The 23,014-nt window shown below is 36.4% G+C and overlaps 1 protein-coding gene across 10 annotated transcripts in view; it reads left to right on the top strand.

Moving 5' to 3' along the window:
- The window catches only part of LOC118268873 (G protein-coupled receptor kinase 1), a 45,840-nt gene extending 22,937 nt beyond the window's left edge, over window positions 1–22,903 (top strand). For 4 of the 10 annotated variants that reach the window (XM_050703206.1, XM_050703203.1, XM_050703192.1 and 1 more), the window contains exons 5-16: window positions 1,985–2,059; window positions 2,136–2,197; window positions 2,274–2,382; window positions 3,691–3,825; window positions 12,365–12,530; window positions 14,309–14,450; window positions 16,012–16,186; window positions 17,817–17,935; window positions 18,378–18,540; window positions 19,037–19,205; window positions 19,993–20,237; window positions 20,314–22,903. In XM_050703206.1, coding sequence (XP_050559163.1) covers window positions 1,985–2,059; window positions 2,136–2,197; window positions 2,274–2,382; window positions 3,691–3,825; window positions 12,365–12,530; window positions 14,309–14,450; window positions 16,012–16,186; window positions 17,817–17,935; window positions 18,378–18,540; window positions 19,037–19,205; window positions 19,993–20,237; window positions 20,314–20,511 — 1,758 coding nt within the window. In that variant the 3' untranslated portion in view covers window positions 20,512–22,903. The remainder of the gene's footprint in view (window positions 1–1,984; window positions 2,060–2,135; window positions 2,198–2,273; window positions 2,383–3,690; window positions 3,826–12,364; window positions 12,531–14,308; window positions 14,451–16,011; window positions 16,187–17,816; window positions 17,936–18,377; window positions 18,541–19,036; window positions 19,206–19,992; window positions 20,238–20,313) is intronic. The other 6 variants (XM_050703196.1, XM_050703212.1, XM_050703193.1 and 3 more) reach the window with 6 other exon arrangements.
- Window positions 22,904–23,014: the final 111 nt, after the last annotated feature.

The following is a 23,014-nucleotide window of genomic DNA, read 5'->3' as shown; positions in this document are numbered from 1 at the left end:
ATTAAATTGCACTTCATGAAATTCATAAACTTCAAAAGTTTTACAAGTATGGAAAGTTTGTTCGTAGAAATATCGTAGCGGAATACTTCTGCGCTTCGCCCACGGCCTTCGCTCGCTGTCTGTTCGATTTTAATTCTTAGGATTATCTCCGTTGCTCTAGGAGATTTGCACTCAGCTTCACTTGCAAAACTATCGTTACGTGGACTTATTCCAAAGCTAGAACAAATAGTCACAGTTGCATTAAGTATTAAATCCATTTAAATCTGTGTACCGGAAAAATGCTCACTTTGTGCGAAAAATTGAATTTTCTCTCTTAATGACGTTTATCTACTTTTTCTATTATAGAACGATATGACCTATAAAAGTCTTAAAACTATCCAGAATGATTTGATTTATTTAAACGTGAGCACTATGATAGTTGAACGTATTTCAATTATGTAAAAGCTTTTAACCCAATGAAATGAGTGAGTACAAAGTGATACGATCTACGTGGTCCACATAGCGCTGTGCTTGCGGTTTTCGTTTTCAAATAGTTTCTAATCTAACATCTCTATGTATTATGTGGGGTTCGCCTGTATAGATCGCGCCGACAGCGCCTTTGTTATTAGACCGCCCTGTTGCCAAACATCGTGGCATATGGCGGTGATGTTTCCCGGCATCATCACTTTGTTTTCACTTTTTGTGGTTAAACTTTAGATGAAACTATACATGAGGTCGGTGCAAATGAAATAAAACAACGTTCGATGTGGAGTTTTGATAAATGATTTTTCCCGCCTTGAAAAATACTGTTTGAATTCAAAGGCGTATCATTTTCTGAGTGAAACAGTCTGTTGCAGTTGAATCTTGATGAAGTTTGTATAGAAATTGCGAAATAAGAGGTTGTTAGCATTGTATCCGGTTAGAACGACTGTTGTTTGTATAATGAGCCTCGTTAGTGACTGTTGGCGTACTGCCCAAGCGCGTAAACCTCTGATAAATAGCTTAACGTTGGACAAACATTATTTGAAATGTAACCTTTCAATCCTACTACTCAAAATCGTCTGTGTAATGACCCTCTCAGTCTAAATCCGGGGCTTATCGGTGGATGAACCGCGGTTAGTCGGTAAATTCTGTCTGATCAATGATAATTATATCGTTCATATCTCGAACCAGTAAATACTAAGTACATAGTACATATATGCTCGTGTCTATGAAAGGAAAGCTAAACTAGTGGCTATGTGGCTAGATTAGAGATCGCATTCTCAGCGGGTGATGATAAAAACAAATAACGTTTTATGAGCAGTGTCGTCTCTATTGATTTCTAATCAGACTACTTGAGAAATTGCCTGAATTGCTTCCAATGCGGTGGTTTTTATCGCTTCGTTATTGTAGCATTATTAATAAGTGCAGGAAAATCTGCTGGCGACAGCAATTTCAGATTTAATTGATTATCGAAGTTTGAAATAATCTCCTTTAGGTATACCAACTCAAGTGAATTTCTCATATCAAAATTTTATTCGTAAAGGACATGCATTGTTTTATTACCGTGTAGACCCTGAAAGTTTCAGTGATCGATTCCGCTCCACTGGGTTAGACTTGGAAATACGTAGATCCGATTATCTGATATTTTTAGAGTAAAAGTTTACTCGTGGCAGCGTAATTACGAATCGATGTTTTGTGTGATAGCTCTAGTAAAAATGTGTCATGATAACAAATTATTATAGGATTCGATATACAATATACGCTGTAGCCTAGTACATGTTTGTTTTAATATCATAACGATAGCTATAATAAAAAGCAGAAAACGGTTATTAAGCATAATAATAGAAAACCCTTTCCAGTATTATTAATAACGTTAATTTATACACTTAGTAAGAACGCGTGAACATTATTCTATAGCGTGCGTGATGTGTACACATTCCCAGTAACATATTTTTTATTTTTATCTAACCTCGATAGCCGTATTTGTTTATTTCACTTGTAAATCATATGCGTATTATTTCAGGATTATTCTAAAGAGTGTGTAGCGCATGTACAAAAATATTTAATGAAGCACGAAGTACCACCGAACCTATTTGAGGTATGTTTCTTGTAACTTGGAATAACATAATTTTGATTGAACTTTTATATGAAATTAATTGTATTCTGTATTTTAGCCCTACATTGAGGAAATATTCCAACATCTACGAGGGGAGCCATTTAAAAATTTCTTAGAAAGGTAACAATTGTTTTATATACACTTGTTGCAAATTGACCACCACGTACAGAATCAATAATGAATTTGTTCGTTGCAGTGACAAATACACGAGGTTTTGTCAATGGAAAAACTTAGAATTAAACATTCAGCTCACAATGAACGACTTCAGCGTGCATCGCATCATCGGCCGGGGCGGATTCGGAGAGGTAAGTGCTATAGTGAAACTTATTCCTAAATATATGCTCTTAGGGTACAAAGTTAGTTACGCAAGTCTCAATGCGAGTCCCAAACCTAATATCATTAGCATTCTGGGCTTGCACCGTGAACGTGTTTACTATATTCATATTCATCTCGACGAACGTAAAGCCGCTACGTACGTAGGTGTAATAAAACCGTCCTGTTCCCCCACTGGAATAGTGATGGATTTTAACGCATGTATTTTAATATTACACTTAGTACAAAGTGATCACTCAAATGTTACGTTTTTATAGGTCCTTAATAAATGGTAGGTTAGACTTTGCCTAGGTGGTCTTTGAATTGTCGATAGAAAATAATGTGAAATATTTTTGCTCAGCACAAGAAATATCTTGAAAACTTCTCTGAATGTTAAACCCTGAAGAAAATAAATAAATACATTCCGAAACATGTATTCGTTGAAGCGTAATCATCTAAACACTCGGATATGTCATGATATTGTTATGTAAAACGTTGATAAAATAAACTATTCTCAACGCGGATACTAGCATAAATAAAAACTGTAAATATATTGAAAACCGACATTTATCTGATCGATGTTAGGTCATTTTTACGCTTCAACGGTTTTCTTATATTTATATTTCAAAGAAAGAAATACTTAACGATTCTTATATTCAATCCTTTCTTACAGTGTATTCACGCACGAACGTACGCGTCGAATGTATTTTTTAAATAAAGTGGACACGTCTTCGTGTGTTGTACGAATCAATCCCAGCACTTGTGTCAGGAAGTGACGTGGAGTGCGTCTCATAAATCAGTTCACACGCGACTTCCTATACAATTTTTGCATTGAACATGTTCGTAATTTTGAGTTATTCCCGTCATTATAGTCACGATTGTAGTCCTTGACTAAGTTGTAGCAATATGTCGTAGCTTGATCGATATTAAGGCAGTTTAATAGATCTTTGTTGATAGTTTTAATTGTATATGTTCGATACTCAGTAGCTACGTTATGTAGAGCAGACTACGTTGCTATAAATAATGTAGGTTTTCCCAATACTAAATGCTGACGAGAAGCTTCTGTTCCGAAAATTATCCAAAAGCCTGGGCGGCCGTCATTGTTTTTAACTCAATTAGGTTTCCCAGCGCTTAAACAGAGTTAACTTCGCTCGATGATATCAGAATCCTATGATGTAACGGCCAGACATCCCGAATACAACCTTTTAAGAGTATGTACACGTAGGTACAATTTGGCAACGGCACGTTATGTTCGCGGCGCGTACAGATAAATACCTTATTTACATGTATCTTGTGTACAGGTGTACGGGTGTCGGAAGGCGGATACGGGCAAAATGTACGCGATGAAATGCCTCGACAAGAAGCGTATAAAAATGAAGCAAGGGGAGACTCTCGCCCTCAACGAGAGGATTATGCTCTCTCTAGTCAGTACTGGGGTAAGTACTTTATTACATTTGTATTTGTTTATGACTTTGTCGCCATTTCGACGTTATTGTGTGACGGATTACGTTCTACAAGTTTAGTTGTGTGGCGAATGTGTTTGGTAAGTCGTTACGACCGCATCGTGCTGTGGGTGGACGCGGACTGTTTCAAATATCTAGGTGGAACACTTTTCTGCAATTTGGAATTGCCTTCTAATTAACAAATTACAGTTTATTCAGAGAAATTGGTGTCTGTATAGTAACCATGAATAGGGGAAAACAGAAAATAGTTATTTACGTACGTAACATTGCGGACTTCTTCGAAGCGTAGAGATTTTAGTATTATTGTTTCTATTTACCGGACATTTACTCAAACCCAGGCTTCTCAGTAGAGTAAAACAGCTCAGAATTATTTAATTTCTCTTATACTTAATCAACGAGGCAATCGATATAGTGCTTTTGCTTTATAGTCACAAAGTTTAAAACTCCAGCCTTTGAAACCTATTTACAAAACGTAGCCATCAGATACTTGTGCACATAAGCACACAAGGAACGGTAAACAATCATTTTCTACATTGTCAACTGTATGTCTACGTGTTCCAATAAAGATAACGGTGGTTAAGAATGTCACTGTCGATGCGCTAACTTTATGAAGCATTATTTTATGGGAAAATGGAAATGAGGAACGTAGGTCAATAATAACATTAGGAGATAATGTTAGTTGCTAGGTAACTGCTTTTCCTTCATATCTATTTTGGTTGGATTCTTTAAAAAGCGTCTTACGATAAGCTTGCGTATTATGAGCAACTCGTTATTGCCAGCGGTTGCAGCAGCGCATTAAAAAACCCGTGTTATTTTAAACTATAACTTACCTCTATACAAATTTTCCTACAAACATTCTTCTGACGTTTTTGCCAAACTTTCGCATTTATAATTTTACTGTAGATTTTAGGTACTTCTCTAATACTCAAACTTCGTTGCATTTTAATATGCACTTCAAACTGTTGTGCTCTGCTTTTGTTAGCTTTCATCATAAAGTGATACATGAGAAGACATCAAAACTTAGACAAAGATGGCTAACAAACATCACATCCAGAATTTGATGAAAAAACATCAGCCTTATATACAAACGTGTTGTTTATGCCCCACGGTCATTCAAAGCCAATATGGGGTATATTGGCTTTGAATCCCCTAAATGACTTTCATCTGTATATTGACTTCAACTCAACTCCTAAACTACTCGATTGATTTTGATCTGTCCTTCAACCTAAATATAAGTGCAGCGCTTTCAATTTTACGAAATCTTGTTCTATTTCTAAGTTCGTTACTTAGGGTTGATTGCCGGAGCTGCGGACTGCCTAGCGGGTTTACCGGGGCTCAGGCTCAAAAAGCAGAAGTAGGAACGGGGTGGTTTATAGTCAGTAAGTCTGACACTCCCTCTCGGAAGAAGTCATTGGATGATGTTCCCCCTTAAAAATATGGGTTGATTGCCACCGAATCTTATGATCAGATTCAGCTAAATGTCAGTATTTTACAGGGAACGACTACATGATATCAAAGTACATTAGACTTGTTTGTTGAGTCTCCGATAAATAAAAAAAAAATTACATGATTGATATAGTATTTAATGAAGCTGTATTGCATTAGTTAATTTGATATTGTGCAGAAACGCCCACTATTACAACGTCCGATGTTTTTAGATACTGAAATGGAACAAACTGCATGTTCTATGTGCGATAAGCATTAGACGGTACATACATTGAATTACATTGTACAGGATGTCTGGTGCACTAGTAGATAGTTCAATTGCGTAGATCATAATAAGAATATTTTTTTTCAAATACGTCTGTTGGGCTCTAAACCCTAAAATCATTATCAGCCTAATCGAGGAAGGCATTCGCAGGGTAGAATGACATTCCTCAAATAGTCGTATAAACTGAATTCCTAAAAGTAAAAATTATAAACAAAGCTGAAGAATTACAACTTTATTATTCAGTGATATGTAATGTATGTGTATGTCTATCACGGAGTCATTGTAACTGAAACGATGCCTCCTGAAAATAGAACGGACGAAAATAGGGAAGCTAAAAAGAGGTTTAATGCGTAAATAGGAAGAATAACGGCAGATCATGCTTTTTATAAACTGTTGATCGAATGAGTTGAAGGAAATCTTAGTACCTACCTATGTAATGGGTTTTTAGATTACGTATGTACACACGTACTAGGATTTCCTTTATACCTAGAGATTTTATCAAAACTAATTGAAAATCGATCAATATTGTTGTGTGGATGTAATTTTGTGGTCAATGTTTTCCGAAATTTGTTCTTTATACACCGAATCTTATCACTACACTAAAGGATCCCTAATGCCTATGGCTATTAACCATAGGTACTGCTATTAATGGTGATGACATTTTTCATAATAGTGCCTATCTTATCTCGATAAACCCGATATCTTTATATCGAGCCAGCCTGCTTCACTAGGTTCTTATTAACATTTTACATGCTCAGTCTTCACAAAGCTTTGTTAGCGGTGAATGTGATTTAACGGGTTCCCGAACTAAACTGAATTTAATATCCGCTTGTTACCGTCACCACCCACGCTACATGCAGAGATACTTCCGTCGATTGCGATAGCCCTGAAAATACTCCAAAGTCTCGTATCAATTTTAATTAGTTTCAACCCCCGGCCGGGTAATTCGGCAAATTTCTTTATTATTACCCAACTTACCCACAACTCGCGAGCAAAAAATTTGAGGAATTTATTCATTGTAATGAAATAAAATGGGATGGGACATGAGGTCAGTCCTTTGTTGTAACAGCTTCCAACAGATAATAACGAGTGTTTGCATAAATATTTTCTTAAAATCCCAAGTTGTACGGCATTATGGAATGATTAATTTATGATACCATTGCGCATCAAAGGCAATAGACACGTGTACTGTAATAATCAATAGATAGGAAACATTTCAATGATTCGGAATTTTCTATTGATCTACCATCGTTGTTATTATATGAATAGCATAACGATGTTGTTTGTTTCGCCGAGATGGTACAGCGCGATGGGAGCATCGTTCGTTTTAATAAAATCACTGGCTCGCGACAAATGTACGTACATAATACATGATAATTCTTTATACGTATATCGTACACAACATATACGTCGGTTTAATATCACACCATCGTGTTATTGCACAAACAACACGTTTAAATACTTCGACATTGCCCGTTATGTATTTATTAGATTAATGGCGTCATAAATAGTTGATTTATACGCAGATTTATTATTGGATTTACGTTATCGGTGGCTAACGCGTTACAAATTATCAATAAATGTGAGCGACGTCACTCGACAGATGGACTATGTTTCAAGCTTCACAGTCTTACGATGTAATTAAATAACTCAATTACCGTTTAATATCGTGGCTATATATACCGCTCTAGGTCGCACTTTATTACTTTTAACAGTTGTGTCCAGGCAGTTTTGAAGTTGTCAGTAATGAACATCAAAAAAGATGAATAATTATAATTTCTATCCATCTTAATGAATTACGCTGCTCTAGGCTTCAAGGAAAACACCATACAGCAATTACACAAATCTTAATAGTTCCGATAACTTTCTTACGGAAATTAAAGTAGCTCACATCTTTGATACGGAAAACAGGCGAATACATTTAATGATGATGATATCATCCGCAAAAAACAGTGGTTACGCGTTTAAAAATACATAGACCAGGTAATACCCGGCCATCTTGTTTAGCTTAACATATCTGAAACATCTGCTACTGTTTCAAGTTTCAACAAACATTGTACCATCTAATAATTGCAATTGTCGTTCTTTGCACTCGTTCAGATTTGTAAATTATCGCTACACATACACACAGCAGCATATGTTTATTCATTAAATAATGATAGTGTTAGAATCTGTTTCGATTCCCGCGGCCGAATAAAGAATATTAACAAAAAACACATTTTCCCGCACCGTACCGTGTGATTCAGCCAAATGTGATCTTATACAAATTGTTGGAGGAACTTGTGCCTTCTATGAATCGCAACGTTTTATGAAAATTATTTCGGGCGATAAATTCAAGGTTTTAGACATGACCGCAATTTAATTTTATGCACTTCTTTTCTCGTGGGCTGCAAACATAATATTATGTCTACTTGGAAATCGTCTTCTAAGAAAGTAAACAATGCGTGGATACGCTTTTGATGTTAATTTGAGTGCTTTAAACATTTTTTCCGCATTTTATTTCATAAAGAAATGCTTTCCACGTTACATTCTATGAAAACATTCTTGCACAACTCACATTTCAATGCTGGAAAGTAGTCTGTGCCGCTATTGTGTGCGTTGGATAGACATCGCGGTGATTTCTATAGCAAGTAATCTCAGGCCGATCTGCTAAGAAAAATGGATAGTATTTCAGAAAAAAAACTAAGTATACTTCAAATTTAGCTGGAGTTCGGTAATGGTAAACAGATTCACAAACAAAAAAAATTAAAGTAGACGTTTTGACTGGGTTTTCCAAATGAAAAATTTTTATACACGTCACTATCACTTAGCAATTAACTGTCCTAAATCTCTCATCATGATCTCTCACTGCGGGTTGAACAAATTTGTTTTATTCATGCTATATTTCGGCTATCTATATTCATGCGGTCTAGTATTCTAGCGTACTAGCATGATCAACTTCCTCACATGCTCACATGTAGTTATGCAAATAATGTTTGTAATTCATGCCGGCACGGAATATCATTACAAACAAGGGCAACATACGGTAACATGGCAAAGTACACATTCTTATTTGAAGAGACCGTTGGTTTTATCAGCCGACGAGTTTACGCTCTTCTACAAATTGAACTTGACTCGTGTACGTCTACTTTGTATGTAGAAAATAACTTTTCCGACTAGACACACTCGTAAAGCGGACATCCGAACTCTCTAATAAATATATATTATCTATACAGTTGATATGAGTATTTCGTTCTCGAGAAACAGTTTTCAACGTCTCGTACAAAATAAATTAAGTACGGAGTGGCTTTGCGCAAACTCAGTGGAAAACTGCCTCGGTGTAACCATCGTGTTGTACGTAGCTATCCTTGCCATCATTGGCTTTCAGCATGTACATACTTACATACACTTATCCAGTTAGGTGGCACGTGTGACCTCTTATTCAGACAAAAATTTGAAGATGTTTTCCAAGACAAAAGTTTAAACCTCTGCACTATATTGCCGCACGTTAGCCGAAGATGTTTTAAAGATATTTTCCAGAGCGCGAGTCTCCTTGAAAAGAGTAGGAATAAAATGGGAGAAAATATTATTGAATCTATTGATTTGGAAATAAAAGAAAGTGCAGTAAATTGTCGCAAATGGGTTATTGCTTGAAGTGACATTACATTATACGATTAGTGCCGTTACATTGCTTTTGGCGGTACTGGCGGTCTTCGTTAGAGAGCATAAGTATCAGATAATCCAATATGCGCATAATTTATGTTAAGCACAGCGATATCAATGACTATAATATCCGATTGTTTATCGATTGCAAACTGCTTTGATTCGGTGCAATACAGCAGTGATATAGCTGTGCTATATGTGTGATATGGTATCGGGAACATAAACGATATCCAGCCAATTGGACTGAAACGAATTGGATCGCCCTCAATTTGTCGTCGTAGTACAATCCGCTTCCGCTGCATTTTGTTTCGTCGTTTCATCCCGACGATTAGTATTTTCCATTTGATATTCAGGTTGGGTTATATGTATGTAACACACCTTATGTAACATGTGTACAATTTTATTCTTCGTGACCTAAAAGGCTTCCCCAAAGTTTAACAAGGCCGTCGGTTTCCGAAGCAAAGTTTATATAAAACGAGAAACTGTCAGTCGTTCTGTTACAACATTTATATGTAGTCAACTTTCGACATGAATTTTCTTTTACTGTGACCTTGTTTTAAAACTTTATGCTGTGCGGTAATAAAACGTTTTTATTTTATGTTTACGAGTAAGCAAACTCTGGTTTATAGGACGGGACGGTCCGATCTGGATGACAAATTTTATCGATGTTCGATCATATATGTCCAATGTTCATCTCGATACCTTCTTAGCTGTGAATGAAAAAGATTTCGGATTGATACAATGGTTGGTTTTACTTCGTGTACATCGTTCAGATTTAGATCTCTTTTACTTGCGCTTACTGTTCGTAGAATTCTTTAAGTTTCGTATGTACGACAATATGATAAAAGATACAGGTAGAACATTTGATGTTTCTCAAATGTATTCGTTTATTTTACTCTGTATACAAAGTATGTTTTGAAGAGCCAATGAATGTAAGCGAACGAAATGGCGTTCACGTGGAAAAGGCGGCGCACTGTGAACGCTTTGTTATTCACTCACTCAGATATAATTACATATTGAGAATCGAACACGCCCCTTTCCGTTTTCAATGTCATCATCAAGAGCGAACGTCATAATCACAAGTTTATAGAGATTAGTCCGGGAGACGGATGTTTGGCAGCGTTAGTGTTCGCAGTAATACAAGTACATGGATGCTGCTCGCCATTCATCTTCCAGATATAATCCCTACTCTTACGTCAGTCGCGGTAAGTGACGGGTGGTCTGTTCGGCGAGACCACACGGTAATGTTACTTTATACGGGTTACTTTATCATTTATGAGCGTTCGTCTGGTGTCGGGGCGGCGCCGCCTCGTCTGTCCGTGTTATACGAACGGTTTCGGAGTTCTTCGGAACACGGTTATCGTCGGAAACGCCTAGTCTCGTCCTGTTTCGCTGTAACTCTTACAAACGTGACCGTTATCTGTTGTTGAACTTCTGCAAATGGACCAGAAATTTCTTCAACTTTTTTGGGTCCCTTCCAGCATTATGATATTAAAGGAAAGTCAGATAGTATATACGTGTTATGTTATCTACAGCATTTGGAACAAAAATATATCGTACAGAAATTAGTTATAAATATTTGTACTTACTGGTGACCGAGTTAGTTGTTTTGATAGTAAATCATTTTGTGGAGAACGATAATATTTTGTAGCCTCATTTTTCGCTGCCGCTGTGAATCAATACGATTCTGAACGTTGAGACCGCAGAACCACGGGCGCACCGGCCCGAATAAACAAAGGATTGCATTCATCATAATATGTATACATAAATAATTCCATCTGCCATAATAACGCCACATTTCCACTGTGGTTTTATAGCTTTAAATGCTATTTTACATTCCGTGTGACTAACACCACAGTTATATTTGTCGCCAGCCTCCAAATGATTATGCCAATTTCCTATTACAACAGTTTACGTTTTATGCGGATGCATGTATTGTATGACATATGTGACTAGATTGGGTGCCTAATAAAATAATCTACATTATTTGTCCGTACATAACAACAGGGTAAATATTTAATTTTTATTTTAATGTCCGTCGATTATTTTAAAACATTAAACACGATTTTTTTATTTCCTTACGGAAACAAATAGTTTCCACGATATAACGATTTGAAATATCGCGTGACGTCACTTCTAGTTAAGTTTTATACGTAGAAATGACGTATTTGCTCCATCTCCTAAAGTTTGTTTCTTTTCATCTACTTAAGTATTGCTATCCTTTATGACCAAATAAAAAAAAAAAAAATGTCTCAATACCCAACTGACGGAAAATCTATTAAAGTTTTTTAATTTTCATACCCAGCAATCATCCCTATTCTTGTATGTAAAACATCGAATTCTAAAATTGTAAACAAACAAAGTTTTGTGTGACCATTTTGTACCTAAATAAAACATTACTTTCAAAATGCATATTTTACCTAACCTACCTAATCTGTTTGGCACAATCACTACCAGTTAGTAAAGTTAGCGATCTTAAACTGCAAATTTAAGTCTAATAAGGATCAGAATCCTTGAATCCGATATTAATGAATGCTAAGTACAAAGTATGTTCTTATATTTACACCTACGGATTCTCAGTAATGAGCAAGGACTGGTATTTGAATGGTATCAGTACCATGCATGCATTTTGGCATTCCAATGTCTCTGATATAACATGAGAAAGACGATCAAATATATTAATGTGGGTATGTGATACCTATATTTTTAATTAGAGATATTTCTCAGTAGTCCACACGCTACTTGCAACATGACCCTAACTTCGTATCATGGGTGGTTTATGGCAGTTAATACCTTATAGAGTTAAGTCTTTAGAGATGTTGCTATGATATGAGTCGTCTTTGGCCGTCAAATATGGACGGATTTGCAAATGGACGCCAGAAAAAATATTTGGTGATAATTTCTGTATCACTTTTATATTTTTCTCAGCAGTTTACCTAGTTGTGTTTCATTTAACCTAAGTGAAGGATTAAGTACCATAAGATCGGGGTTTTTTGACCCAAAGTTTAAGACCAAAAACTAATGTACGCTTTGTTCTGGACTCCCATTGGTTATAGAATTTGGAATAGAATTTCAAAGTTACTCCTGTAGGCTATAAGAACTCAAAGTTACCGGTATAAATGCAAATTAATTAATATAATATGTTATCCTTCTGTTCAGGTGGACTGCCCATTCATCGTGTGCATGACGTATGCGTTCCACACGCCGGACAAGCTCTGTTTTATCCTGGACCTGATGAACGGTGGCGACCTGCACTATCATTTGTCACAACATGGCGTCTTCAACGAGGCCGAGATGAAGTTCTATGCTGCTGAAGTTATATTAGGTAAAGTTTAAGTAATATGTTCTTTACCATCCCTCACATAGGGTGCAGTTTTGCATTCCATATTAAGTTATCAGTTTTACATGACGTCTTTCTTACTTTTCGGTTAAAAGTGGATTTCAAAGACGGTGTCGTAAGGTCGTATAAAAATAGAATATGAGATATTTATCGTGGGCGGTAGTCTTTAGACTCTGAGTACGGCGGTTAGTGATAGAAAGCTCCCATTGGTCGTCACTTGGCGTCCCTAGTTTGACCACCCGCTAATTGTAACATGGTAGAATGTTATAACTAACGAGGCAGAAAAACAATCATACAAAATATTCATTGTTTAGTTCCTCAATGAGAATAACATCACTGTTACAATAGTTCCATTCAATTCAGATATATCCGCGACTCTTTCCGATGCGATAATCCGATCAACGTATGACCTAATTCTCTAACACCATTGCACTGGACTGTTATAAAATATGTTTTCTACTTCATGTGCTCTGACTAAAGTGAATTATCTCGTTATATTCATATTTTTAATATCCTGTTGTTGTCCTATAAAAGAGGTAGAGTGAAGTACTCTATTCATTTAGTATTCGTTGGTTTTATTACTTTTTATAAAAGGAGAGAATGTAATTACAAATAATGCATGATTTTTCTGTTAACTATATCCCAGTTCAATAAAAATATGAACTTTAAATTATGAGCAATTGAGTTATTTTTTCATTACAGAGAGACTTTAATACATCAGTAGTAATTCGAGACTACGTTTAAACACAAAAATGCCAATAAACTCAATTAACACTTTGCGTCAATCACGGATCGAATCACACGCTCATTCTCTTCAATCGCGCTCCCACTTGATCCGCGGCAGTCAAATATTCAGATTCAATTGCGAACATTACAGTGTCCGACCGAAGGCCACACAAGCGAAACCGGCCAAAGACACTTGTAAATATTGTTATTGCCTCCATACATCACCGTGAGTCACAACACAAGGATATATATAAAATAATCTGTGCAATATCAAATGAATAAAAATATATTAGTCGCATTACGTAAAAATGTACTCTGCGAGTTTTAATAAATTAATATCTGTCACCATTTTTTAAATCAGTCGTCAAACGTATTAGCGATTTACACCAGAAAATTTAATAAAATAAATTCACTTTTGCAGTATTAATTCTTAGTAGTAATACATGACGCCCAATGTTTACAACGTACATTGGAACAATATTTATTATTGGACGTCCTTTCTCGAAAACTTGACCTGTTGACCGGACTGAATGAGATATAGGTACACACTCTACGTCACCGTCTACAAAAACAACACTAAACATAGAGTGAATTAATTGTAATGTCATATTTAAATTACTAAAATAAACTCGGTTATAAACAACATCCTGCAACTTGTATTAATGTTAATTAAGTATATATTCACTATAATTAGCTGTTTAATTTATATAATTTTTTATTCTGACGTCGGTCCTGTGGTTAGGAACGCCCTTGCAGAGCTGGTAGATTTATTTATCCTAGGCATATATCCTTAAATTGACATTAAACTTCCTTATACCTACCTATATAGGACCTATGTGAAGTAGTACTGTTTCTGCCTTCAAGAAATAAAAAAATCCTGAATGCCTACATTACACCATGTTATGTAGATTCTAACAATTAGAGGAACTATATCTAATAAAATATACACACAGAATAATATTATGTACCTATACTCGTGATTTTTCTACTACCTGTCATTTATAGCTATACTAATAATGTAATATTTTTTCCCGAAGGTTTGGAACACATGCACAAGCGTCACATAGTGTATAGAGATCTGAAGCCAGCGAACATTCTGCTCGATGAACACGGACACGTCAGAATATCTGATCTTGGACTAGCCTGCGACTTCTCCAAGAAGAAACCACATGCTAGTGTGTAAGTACACCCATTTTTTTCATCTAGGAAACTTAATATGGCGGAGATAACGTTAATTTTAGATTATTTTGGAATACTTTGCAGTTCATGTTTGTTTATTTAAAGGCTTGAAAATATTCACAAAATCTTTTGACTTGAAGGCTCTAAGATTTATAAACAGATAAATGCTTTACAATACTCCATGTATACAAATTACATATAGGAAGATTAAAAATTTAGACACAGCTTGTACAATGGGCGGCCTTATTGCTTAAATTAAAGCGATCTCTTCCGACAACCTTAGGATGCTTATCATAAATATGAAAAGAAGAAAAATACAAGGGCTACCTATTCAAACATCCATAAAATTCTAGCACACTCATTAAGACATAATGGTCTACAGTCTAATCAATTTATTAATTAAAATAGGTACATAACATGTGATCGTACATTGATACGTAGTAATTGAGGATAATAGTACATATTTACTGTCAATACAACCGCCTTTAATGCTCTTGTTTAGGAATCAATTGACGTAATGCACGCTAATTGTTTTAATTGGGGCGTTTGCATATACTCTGTGCTCTCTTATGTAATCCAATGATAGTGTAATTATTGGATTCGCCTTGAATTATAATTGTTATGCCGATGTTTAGGTTTATGATGGCTTAGAATGTTTTATTGTGAAGGTGTAATACATGATGTAGTACTCTTCCTCTATGGGTCTTAGTTTTTATCAGTTTCTTATGTTGTTTACGACGATTTTCAACTAAAGTTAGCTTAGGTGCATTTGTGGAAGTTATTATAAATATTATAAGAATATTATGGTAAAATTCTTTATTTTACACCAAAAATTTACATGGAGTAACTTTAAATTTCAATATTTTTAAAGATAAATGTTAATGATTAAATAAAAGTATATAACAGAGAAAAGATTAAGATTATAATCGTGGCCTGAAACCACTACTAAACAATTAAAACCACGTATAATTAAATTATCCGTCATTGATATATGTATTAATATAAACTCGGGGACTCCCATAAACCTGTTCACGCAAATCAACACGAAATTCTATTGAATACTAAAATTAACAGTTGGGTGTGAATAGCATAAAAACATTATTAACAATATTGCGGGAATGTCGTCACAAGATTGTTCAAAGATCACTTTTAAGTATTTCACATTTAGGATATAATTTATCGTATCCTACAATATTTTTAGTGATGGGACTGTACTGGGACGGAAAGTTCGGTTGCAAATCGTCGTCCGTAAAAAAAATATTTAAGTACTGCTATTTGAGACCATGTTAAGAGACTTATTATGCATTTATACATTTCCTATATTATATTATACCGATGGCCCATTGCTGAAAATCAGCGCTGCGACTCGAGCCACCGCGCCCGAGTCACGGCATTTTAGCTGAGTACTGGCTTTTTGCGCCGTGCACAACTTTTTTTTATTTCTATTAATTATTTTTGTTATGGTTCAAAAAAACTGTTTTTCTTTCTTATATTATCCTATCTATATGTACTTTACAAGGACAATGAATACTAATCAAATACATGTTTCATTTATCTCCAGTGGTACCCACGGCTACATGGCGCCCGAAGTTCTCTCCAAAGGCACCGGCTACGATTCTTCCGCTGACTGGTTCAGCTTCGGCTGCATGCTGTACAAGCTACTCAAAGGACACTCGCCATTCCGCCAACACAAGACCAAGGACAAACATGAAATCGACAGGATGACCCTTACAATGGTACCATTCCATATATTTTACTGTCACACATTTCATTCACACTCACACTCACTCACTCACATGTATATCAAATGTTAAGACAAATGAGACGTTGCTTAGTTCGTACTCACTTTAATTACGTTTGATTTTTTGAGGTGGCGCCACTGTCTAATATGGACTCTGCCTTTTATTAGTCTAAGTCTAAACTGGTAGATAATATTACGATTGATAATAATAATAAGGTCTAAATTTAGCTGTAGTGAGCTATTGGGCAGTGGCGACACGATGAACCTAACTTCAGGTCTAATTCTTTACCTTTGGCTAGTCTTTGTGACTAGTCGTGGTGAACCTCACCTTGCCTACCTCATACCAGCCTTAGTTATCCGATATGTGTTTGATTTGAGTAAAGATTTGTAAAATTTGTAGTAGCTAGAGACTTGGGGGAACGATGTAATTCAATAAGGTGCTGGTTACAGGTTTTAACTGTGGTTCCGCTATTGTTCAATAGCCGTGGGATGCCCCCTTCATCTTTTAGCAGCTCTAAATATGTTGTACACAATGCAAATAACCTATGCAAGCTGTTTTCGAATACCCATTAGTTGAATTTAGTCATCTGATGCTTTATCCTTGTGTATCCACATTAGGCAGACATATAAATCACATTAATATCTAGTAATCTACAGACAATTGTATTCTAATAGTTTTCCTATTATTATTTCGGTATTCCACGCCCATAACCTTATTATTTGCTACCACATTACACAATAGTCTTACATCAATCTGGGATTGTCATTGGGTGCACTTCCATAGTGCATACAGGGATAATTGCTGGCTGATGTCACATTTCTTTTTGAGCAAATTGTTCTACGGGCATCTGCGAGTTGGCTTTGGGCCCTCGTACGCCTTCCAAACGTCCGAGACCCTGTGGTCCCGTGAATGGAAACAAACAAACATTCGAACTAAGCAACGTCTTTTTATCTTAACAGTCCTACTATCTATTTCTATATAAAATTTGCTTAATAATATATTTTAACTTATAATATTTGTGCTAATCAATTAATAATCGTTATCGTTGAAGAGTCTAAACACTTCATAACGAAATTTTATGCTATGTACTAAGTACAGATGCTAGGACATACATCAAGCAAGTTTTTGTACGATTTCTTTAATAGATTTTCAATTTGACTGCACGATTGGCGCAGTAACTAGGTAACTGGCTGCTACGCCACGTGGGTCGGGTTCGATACCCACACAGTTACTCTTTGTGTGATCTACAGTTGTTGTTCCGAATCTGAGTATGAATGTGTTTGTGAAACCGTATGTTTGTGTGCGTTTATAAAGGAAAATAAAAAAATCTTTATAATAAAATCTATTAAAGATTATGACTGTTTAGGCCTATAAGTACAATAGTTTCAATTCAATATAAGAGTTTCTAGGCTCTTCATTCAAATAATAATTATATTTATATATAATATTCTATCTACTAATATGTATATGTGAACTGATTCCATGTACAAATCATGATACATTGCATCGGATGTTTGCACTTTGTAATAACCGTCCCCCCAACAAAACATTAACAAATTACTTACAAGTAATTTACTCTTCATTTCTGTGTATAAAGTAAGAGATGGAATCATTTCTGCAATAGAATTACGATATATTGCAGAACGTGGAGCTTCCAGACTCGTTCAGCCCTAGCTTGAAGAGTTTACTAGAGGGGCTACTGCAGAGAGACATTAACAAGCGGCTTGGATGCAAAGGACGGGGGTGAGTGTAGAATATTTACTGAGTTTTACTTGTAAGCAGAGCCATATTATTCCTAAAGACTATCTAACTGGTGACCGGGGCTCTGACTCGAAGAGCAGGAGTATGAACAGGTGGTTTTTAGTCAGTAAGACTTTGACTCTCTCTCTCGCCTCGCCCAACACGAGAGAAGTCACTGGATGATTTTCCCCCCTCAAGTCTGAGGCAAATTAGGCAATTGCATAGGGCGCCAGGATACTAATGGGAGGCGGTAGACTCACATGCTCAACTGCCCATAGAGTAACGGCGGCAATATTGTAAATACTAAATGATGTCCAAACATATCAAATATGCTGCAAGGATTAGAAAGATATCAAAATTAAGGACTCAAAAGTTTGTAAAACATTTTACCAAAATAATAATTTCATTGAAAACTTATTTACTAATTCCATTAATGTAATTCCAGTGCTGATGAAGTGAAAGAGCATGTATTCTTCGCGGGCATTGATTGGCAGCAGGTCTACCATCAGAAGTACACGCCGCCACTGATCCCGCCGCGGGGAGAGGTCAACGCTGCCGACGCCTTCGATATCGGCAGCTTTGACGAGGAGGACACTAAGGGCATCAAAGTATGGAAAATATTTCATCTTGTGTTATAGGCTAGATGTAATTGTATTGGGCTTTAAATAAGACTTAAATTGGAGTTACATTTGTCTTGGTTTTGATATCAAAGTCTTTAATTATTTTACACATACAATCTAGAAATAGAAATTGTTATTGTTTACTTGAAATATTCATCATCATCAGCCTGTTTCCCTCCACTAGACATAGACCTCTTTAATGTCACTATAAGCTAAAACTTCAGCCTTTATCCAAACACTGCGCTACCAGAATTGATCTGAAACATCATTAGTTCTCATTACCAAACGTAAATTATGTATTAATCTATCGTTATGAATATATTATTATAGATTAATTAAAACAAACCCACGAGTTAGGCATTTTCAAAATATTTACACTAAGTGCACCCATATGGATTCATGAGAATGGCATAAAGTTGCCGATTCATCAATACATAACAAATAATCGTAACACATTTTAAAAACTGTTCTGAATATTCCTCAGCTAACGGAAGCGGATCAGATGCAATACAAGGACTTCCCGCTGGTGATATCGGAGCGCTGGCAGTCCGAGGTGGCCGAGACGGTGTTCGAGACCATCAACCAGGAGGCCGACAAGATGGAGCAGAAGAAGAAGGCCAAGCAGAAACAGAAGTTCGATGCTGATGAGAAAGGTATGTGCTACAACTCTTGACTAAAAACAAGCTACAAGTCTTTAAAGGCCGGCAACGCACCTGTGTCTCCTCTGGTGTTGCGGGCGTCTAAGGATCGCTTACGAACAGATGACCCGTCTGCTTGTTTGCCATCTATTCCATAAAAAAAACTGACCGAAATAATACTTCACCGATAAACCGACGTGAAACAACGCCGTTTTAGTGACGTTTCTGCCAAGCTATTACAAATCAATCACCAAATGGCTGGCAAAGCACTTGTAACTCCTCTGGTGTGGCGAGTGTCCATGGGCGATGCCTATTGCTTGTCACCAAATGATGTGCTTGTTTGTCAACTTACGGCTGAAATAAATAACTTATGACATCTATGGATATAGATTGATTTTTGACATTAGTTGTATGGAGTTTCGACCACTATTCTATTTAAAAAATTATCACATCAAATAAACTAATCTACGTAATTAAAGGTAAAGGAAACGTATTGTTATTATGGGCTGATTTGTTGAATCGCTGAGTAAATTCCAAAACGTAAATTACGATCGATGATATCATAGAGATATCAAGTTTGCGTATCTAACGGAATAAGGAAATCTTACACTGACGGAACTTGATTTAATCAAGGAATCGGAAAATACACGTAGGTACATAATTATGATAAAAACTCAGTAAATGAATGCCACTTACTTTGTGTTACGAATGCCACTTACATGTTGTGCATGTAAAATCACTTTGTCCACGTTCAACCGGTCTTTACCGATAATGTTTATATAACGTGTTTGACATGATACAGAATCGGATTGCATACTGCACGGATACATCAAGAAGCTGGGCGGTCCTTTCGCAAGCGCATGGCAGACACGCTACGCGAAGCTTTACCCGAACAGGTTGGAGCTCCACCTGGAGAACAGTGCCAAGCCTGAGATGATTCTGCTGGACTCTGTGGAGGAGGTCTCGTCAGACCTCGTGTCCATCAAGGGCGAGCAGTGCATTGTTCTGAGGACTAGAAACGATACCAAAATCGTGCTCACTAATACTGTAAGTATATCGAAATACAGCAACATACAGTAACCTGAGTTCCATGATTTATCGAGCCCCCATTTTTTGTTTGCAGGATGAAATCGGGCTGAAGGAGTGGGCGCTGTCGCTGCGGTCGGCGCACAAGTGCTCGCAGGAGCTGCTGGCGTCCATGGCGCGCAAGGCGGGCAAGATCTACGGCACCGACGGCAACAAGGACGCCATGTCGCTGGTGCGCGCGCCCGCGCCGCAGCCCTCGCCGGCCCTGGCGCGCGCGCCCAACGGGACCAACTAGCATGAGCTTCCCGCGCCCAACAAGGGCGCGAAGATGTTCCGCCGCTCCAAGAGTGCGGCGCAACTCATCAAGTGAGCGCCCGCACACTGCCGCGCTGTACGCGCCGTGCACGCGCAGTGTACGCGCACTGCCCGCACGGTACACGCGCAGTGCCCGCACGGTACACGCGCCATCCACGCGCAGTGTCAGCGCAATATACGCGCAGTGCCCGCTCCCACGTTTGCTCCCGCGCCGGCTGGCGCCGCCGCCGAAGCACGATGAACTCTTAGTGACTCTTTAGGACTGCCAATTATTAATAAATGAATGCTGATCGCATTTTATTGTTGTACGAATTAATGTGATAGGACCGATCAAATTAAAAGTACGATATATAAATATATATTTCGTTTACCTCCAGTGATTTTCGATTGTGGATAAATAGTAACTTTTGTAATCGTTTGCACCGATTGAATTTTGTAATTATTAACGTAACGTTCTGGATGTTGTATTTAACTCTGTGGTAGGTATTGTAAAAATTTAATAACTTATAATTCGAGTAGATAAGCATAGCGACTACCTATATGTGTTTGTGCAATAGATCAAAAATATATTAAATAAAGTAAAAAGTAATAAAAACGTAACGAGTAATCGGTCGAGTCGGTTAAATTTAAAATTAGTGAGTCTTGACAATTTTAATGCAATTGGATTGTTCGTTGTGCGTATAATATAGAAGCTTGAAATTAATCGATTTATATCGTAATTAGAAATTCTAGCACTTTGGTTACGACTCTGATAATATAATTGCACACAGGTGGGGAGATTGTTCGAGCTAAGTTTGTGTTGTCTCCGGTGGCTCTCTCGCGCAAACTAACTTGCAACTAGTTCCTGGAATGTAACGTAACGCGGAACAATGTGTTTATTTATTGTAACGGTACTTAATATAACACTGGTCTGTTGTGTTCGGAACCAACTGTTCATTAAGTTTCAACATTATTTATATAAATAGAAGGAAATGTAAGTAGATCTAATAAAAATCTCTTTTTCATATATTATATTTAGAGGCAATACTTTTCTAACAACATTTAGGTGTGATTAATAACAATAGTTGTAAAGGCAATATTTAGATGTTTAGTGCGCGGTGTTAGGAATAATAACAGATGCACTACACACATATTATGAAAGAAATAAATTTATTAAAGCATGTTCAATGTTCATGAATTTAAGTGGGAACCATTTTAGTTAGTATTTATTCCATAGACGATTTATTATGGCCTGGCCACGATGACATTTGTATGTTGTGTATGTTTTTATAATAATTGTATAGCAATGCAAATTTTTAGTTATAAATTGTTTTGGGTCTGATGCAGATTTAGTTTAATTTGTAATCATGATGGTGTTATATTCGTTGCCATGATTTTGATAGGCTTATATTAATATTGTACGTTATGATTTCCCGTATTCATGATAAGTGATAATTTAAGAAGCTGAGCAATACTTAGATCGTGGTTATCAGGGTGAAATGTGAATTTCAACTCATGTCGTTAATTTTAATGCTCTTCCGATACCGAATTTATGAGGTTTGTTTTAAACACATGTAGTTGTATAGTCGGTGAATATTATAGAAGTATCCATTAGCATTGCTTCGCTTCTTATTCTTACAAAATTACGTACGCATTAGTTTAGCATGCGGGTGACGCATATTGAATAAAATTACACTGATATATTACATCGTTTTGTTATAGAATTTAGATGCTAGTCAAATAATTACTACATTTATTGATTTTAATGAAAATAAGTAATTTATATGTATAATGTAATAGCTATTATAGCTAAGCAGTATTATAGGTTAGTTGTTTTCTTGATAAAATCTTTCTATTGTGATATGTTTCAAACGTTTGCATAGAATAGATGTATCTGTGACAGTAGTACCTTCCTCCTGGTATATTTTCTTCTTGTACACGAATATATCTAGAACGAGCTTCAGCGCTATATTTCGCGTAATATACCGCTTCATACTATTGAATCGCTTTAAAGAACAAGCATGGAGTATTGGCTATGAGACGTAGTATTAGTTAGCACGTTAAATTATTAAAACTTGAGTTGCATTTGCAAAATCCTTTATGAATTTGAAGGCCAAAGTATTCGGGGATAATCAACATTCCGGTATGCCAAATTAGATATAATGGTGGGTAAATATGCATTTAAAAGTTTTTATTTATTTACTGCGCGCAATATTGTTCGCCCGATATATTGAGAGATGCTAATAGAATGCTTATTCGCGCTGACACAGAGTTTAAATTGTATTGTCTAGGCACCGGCTATGTCTGCATCAGACAAACTGTTACATACCTCTGTTAGAAAATATTTTTATTGTGAACCTACATTATGTGTAGTAAATTGTTTATTTAATCAATTTGTGCTTTTAATTTCTACCTACACCTCAATTACAACCAGGTACGACAATATTTTATCTAAAAATCAACATAACATAATTAGCCAATAAATCTACACAGACTCTAATGCA

The sequence above is a fragment of the Spodoptera frugiperda genome, chromosome 2, assembly GCF_023101765.2.
Source record: "Spodoptera frugiperda isolate SF20-4 chromosome 2, AGI-APGP_CSIRO_Sfru_2.0, whole genome shotgun sequence".
In the NCBI taxonomy this organism is placed as follows: Eukaryota; Metazoa; Arthropoda; class Insecta; order Lepidoptera; family Noctuidae; genus Spodoptera; species Spodoptera frugiperda.
The sequence above is the reverse complement of the archived record's forward strand: the minus strand, read 5'-3'. Positions and strand labels throughout refer to the sequence as shown.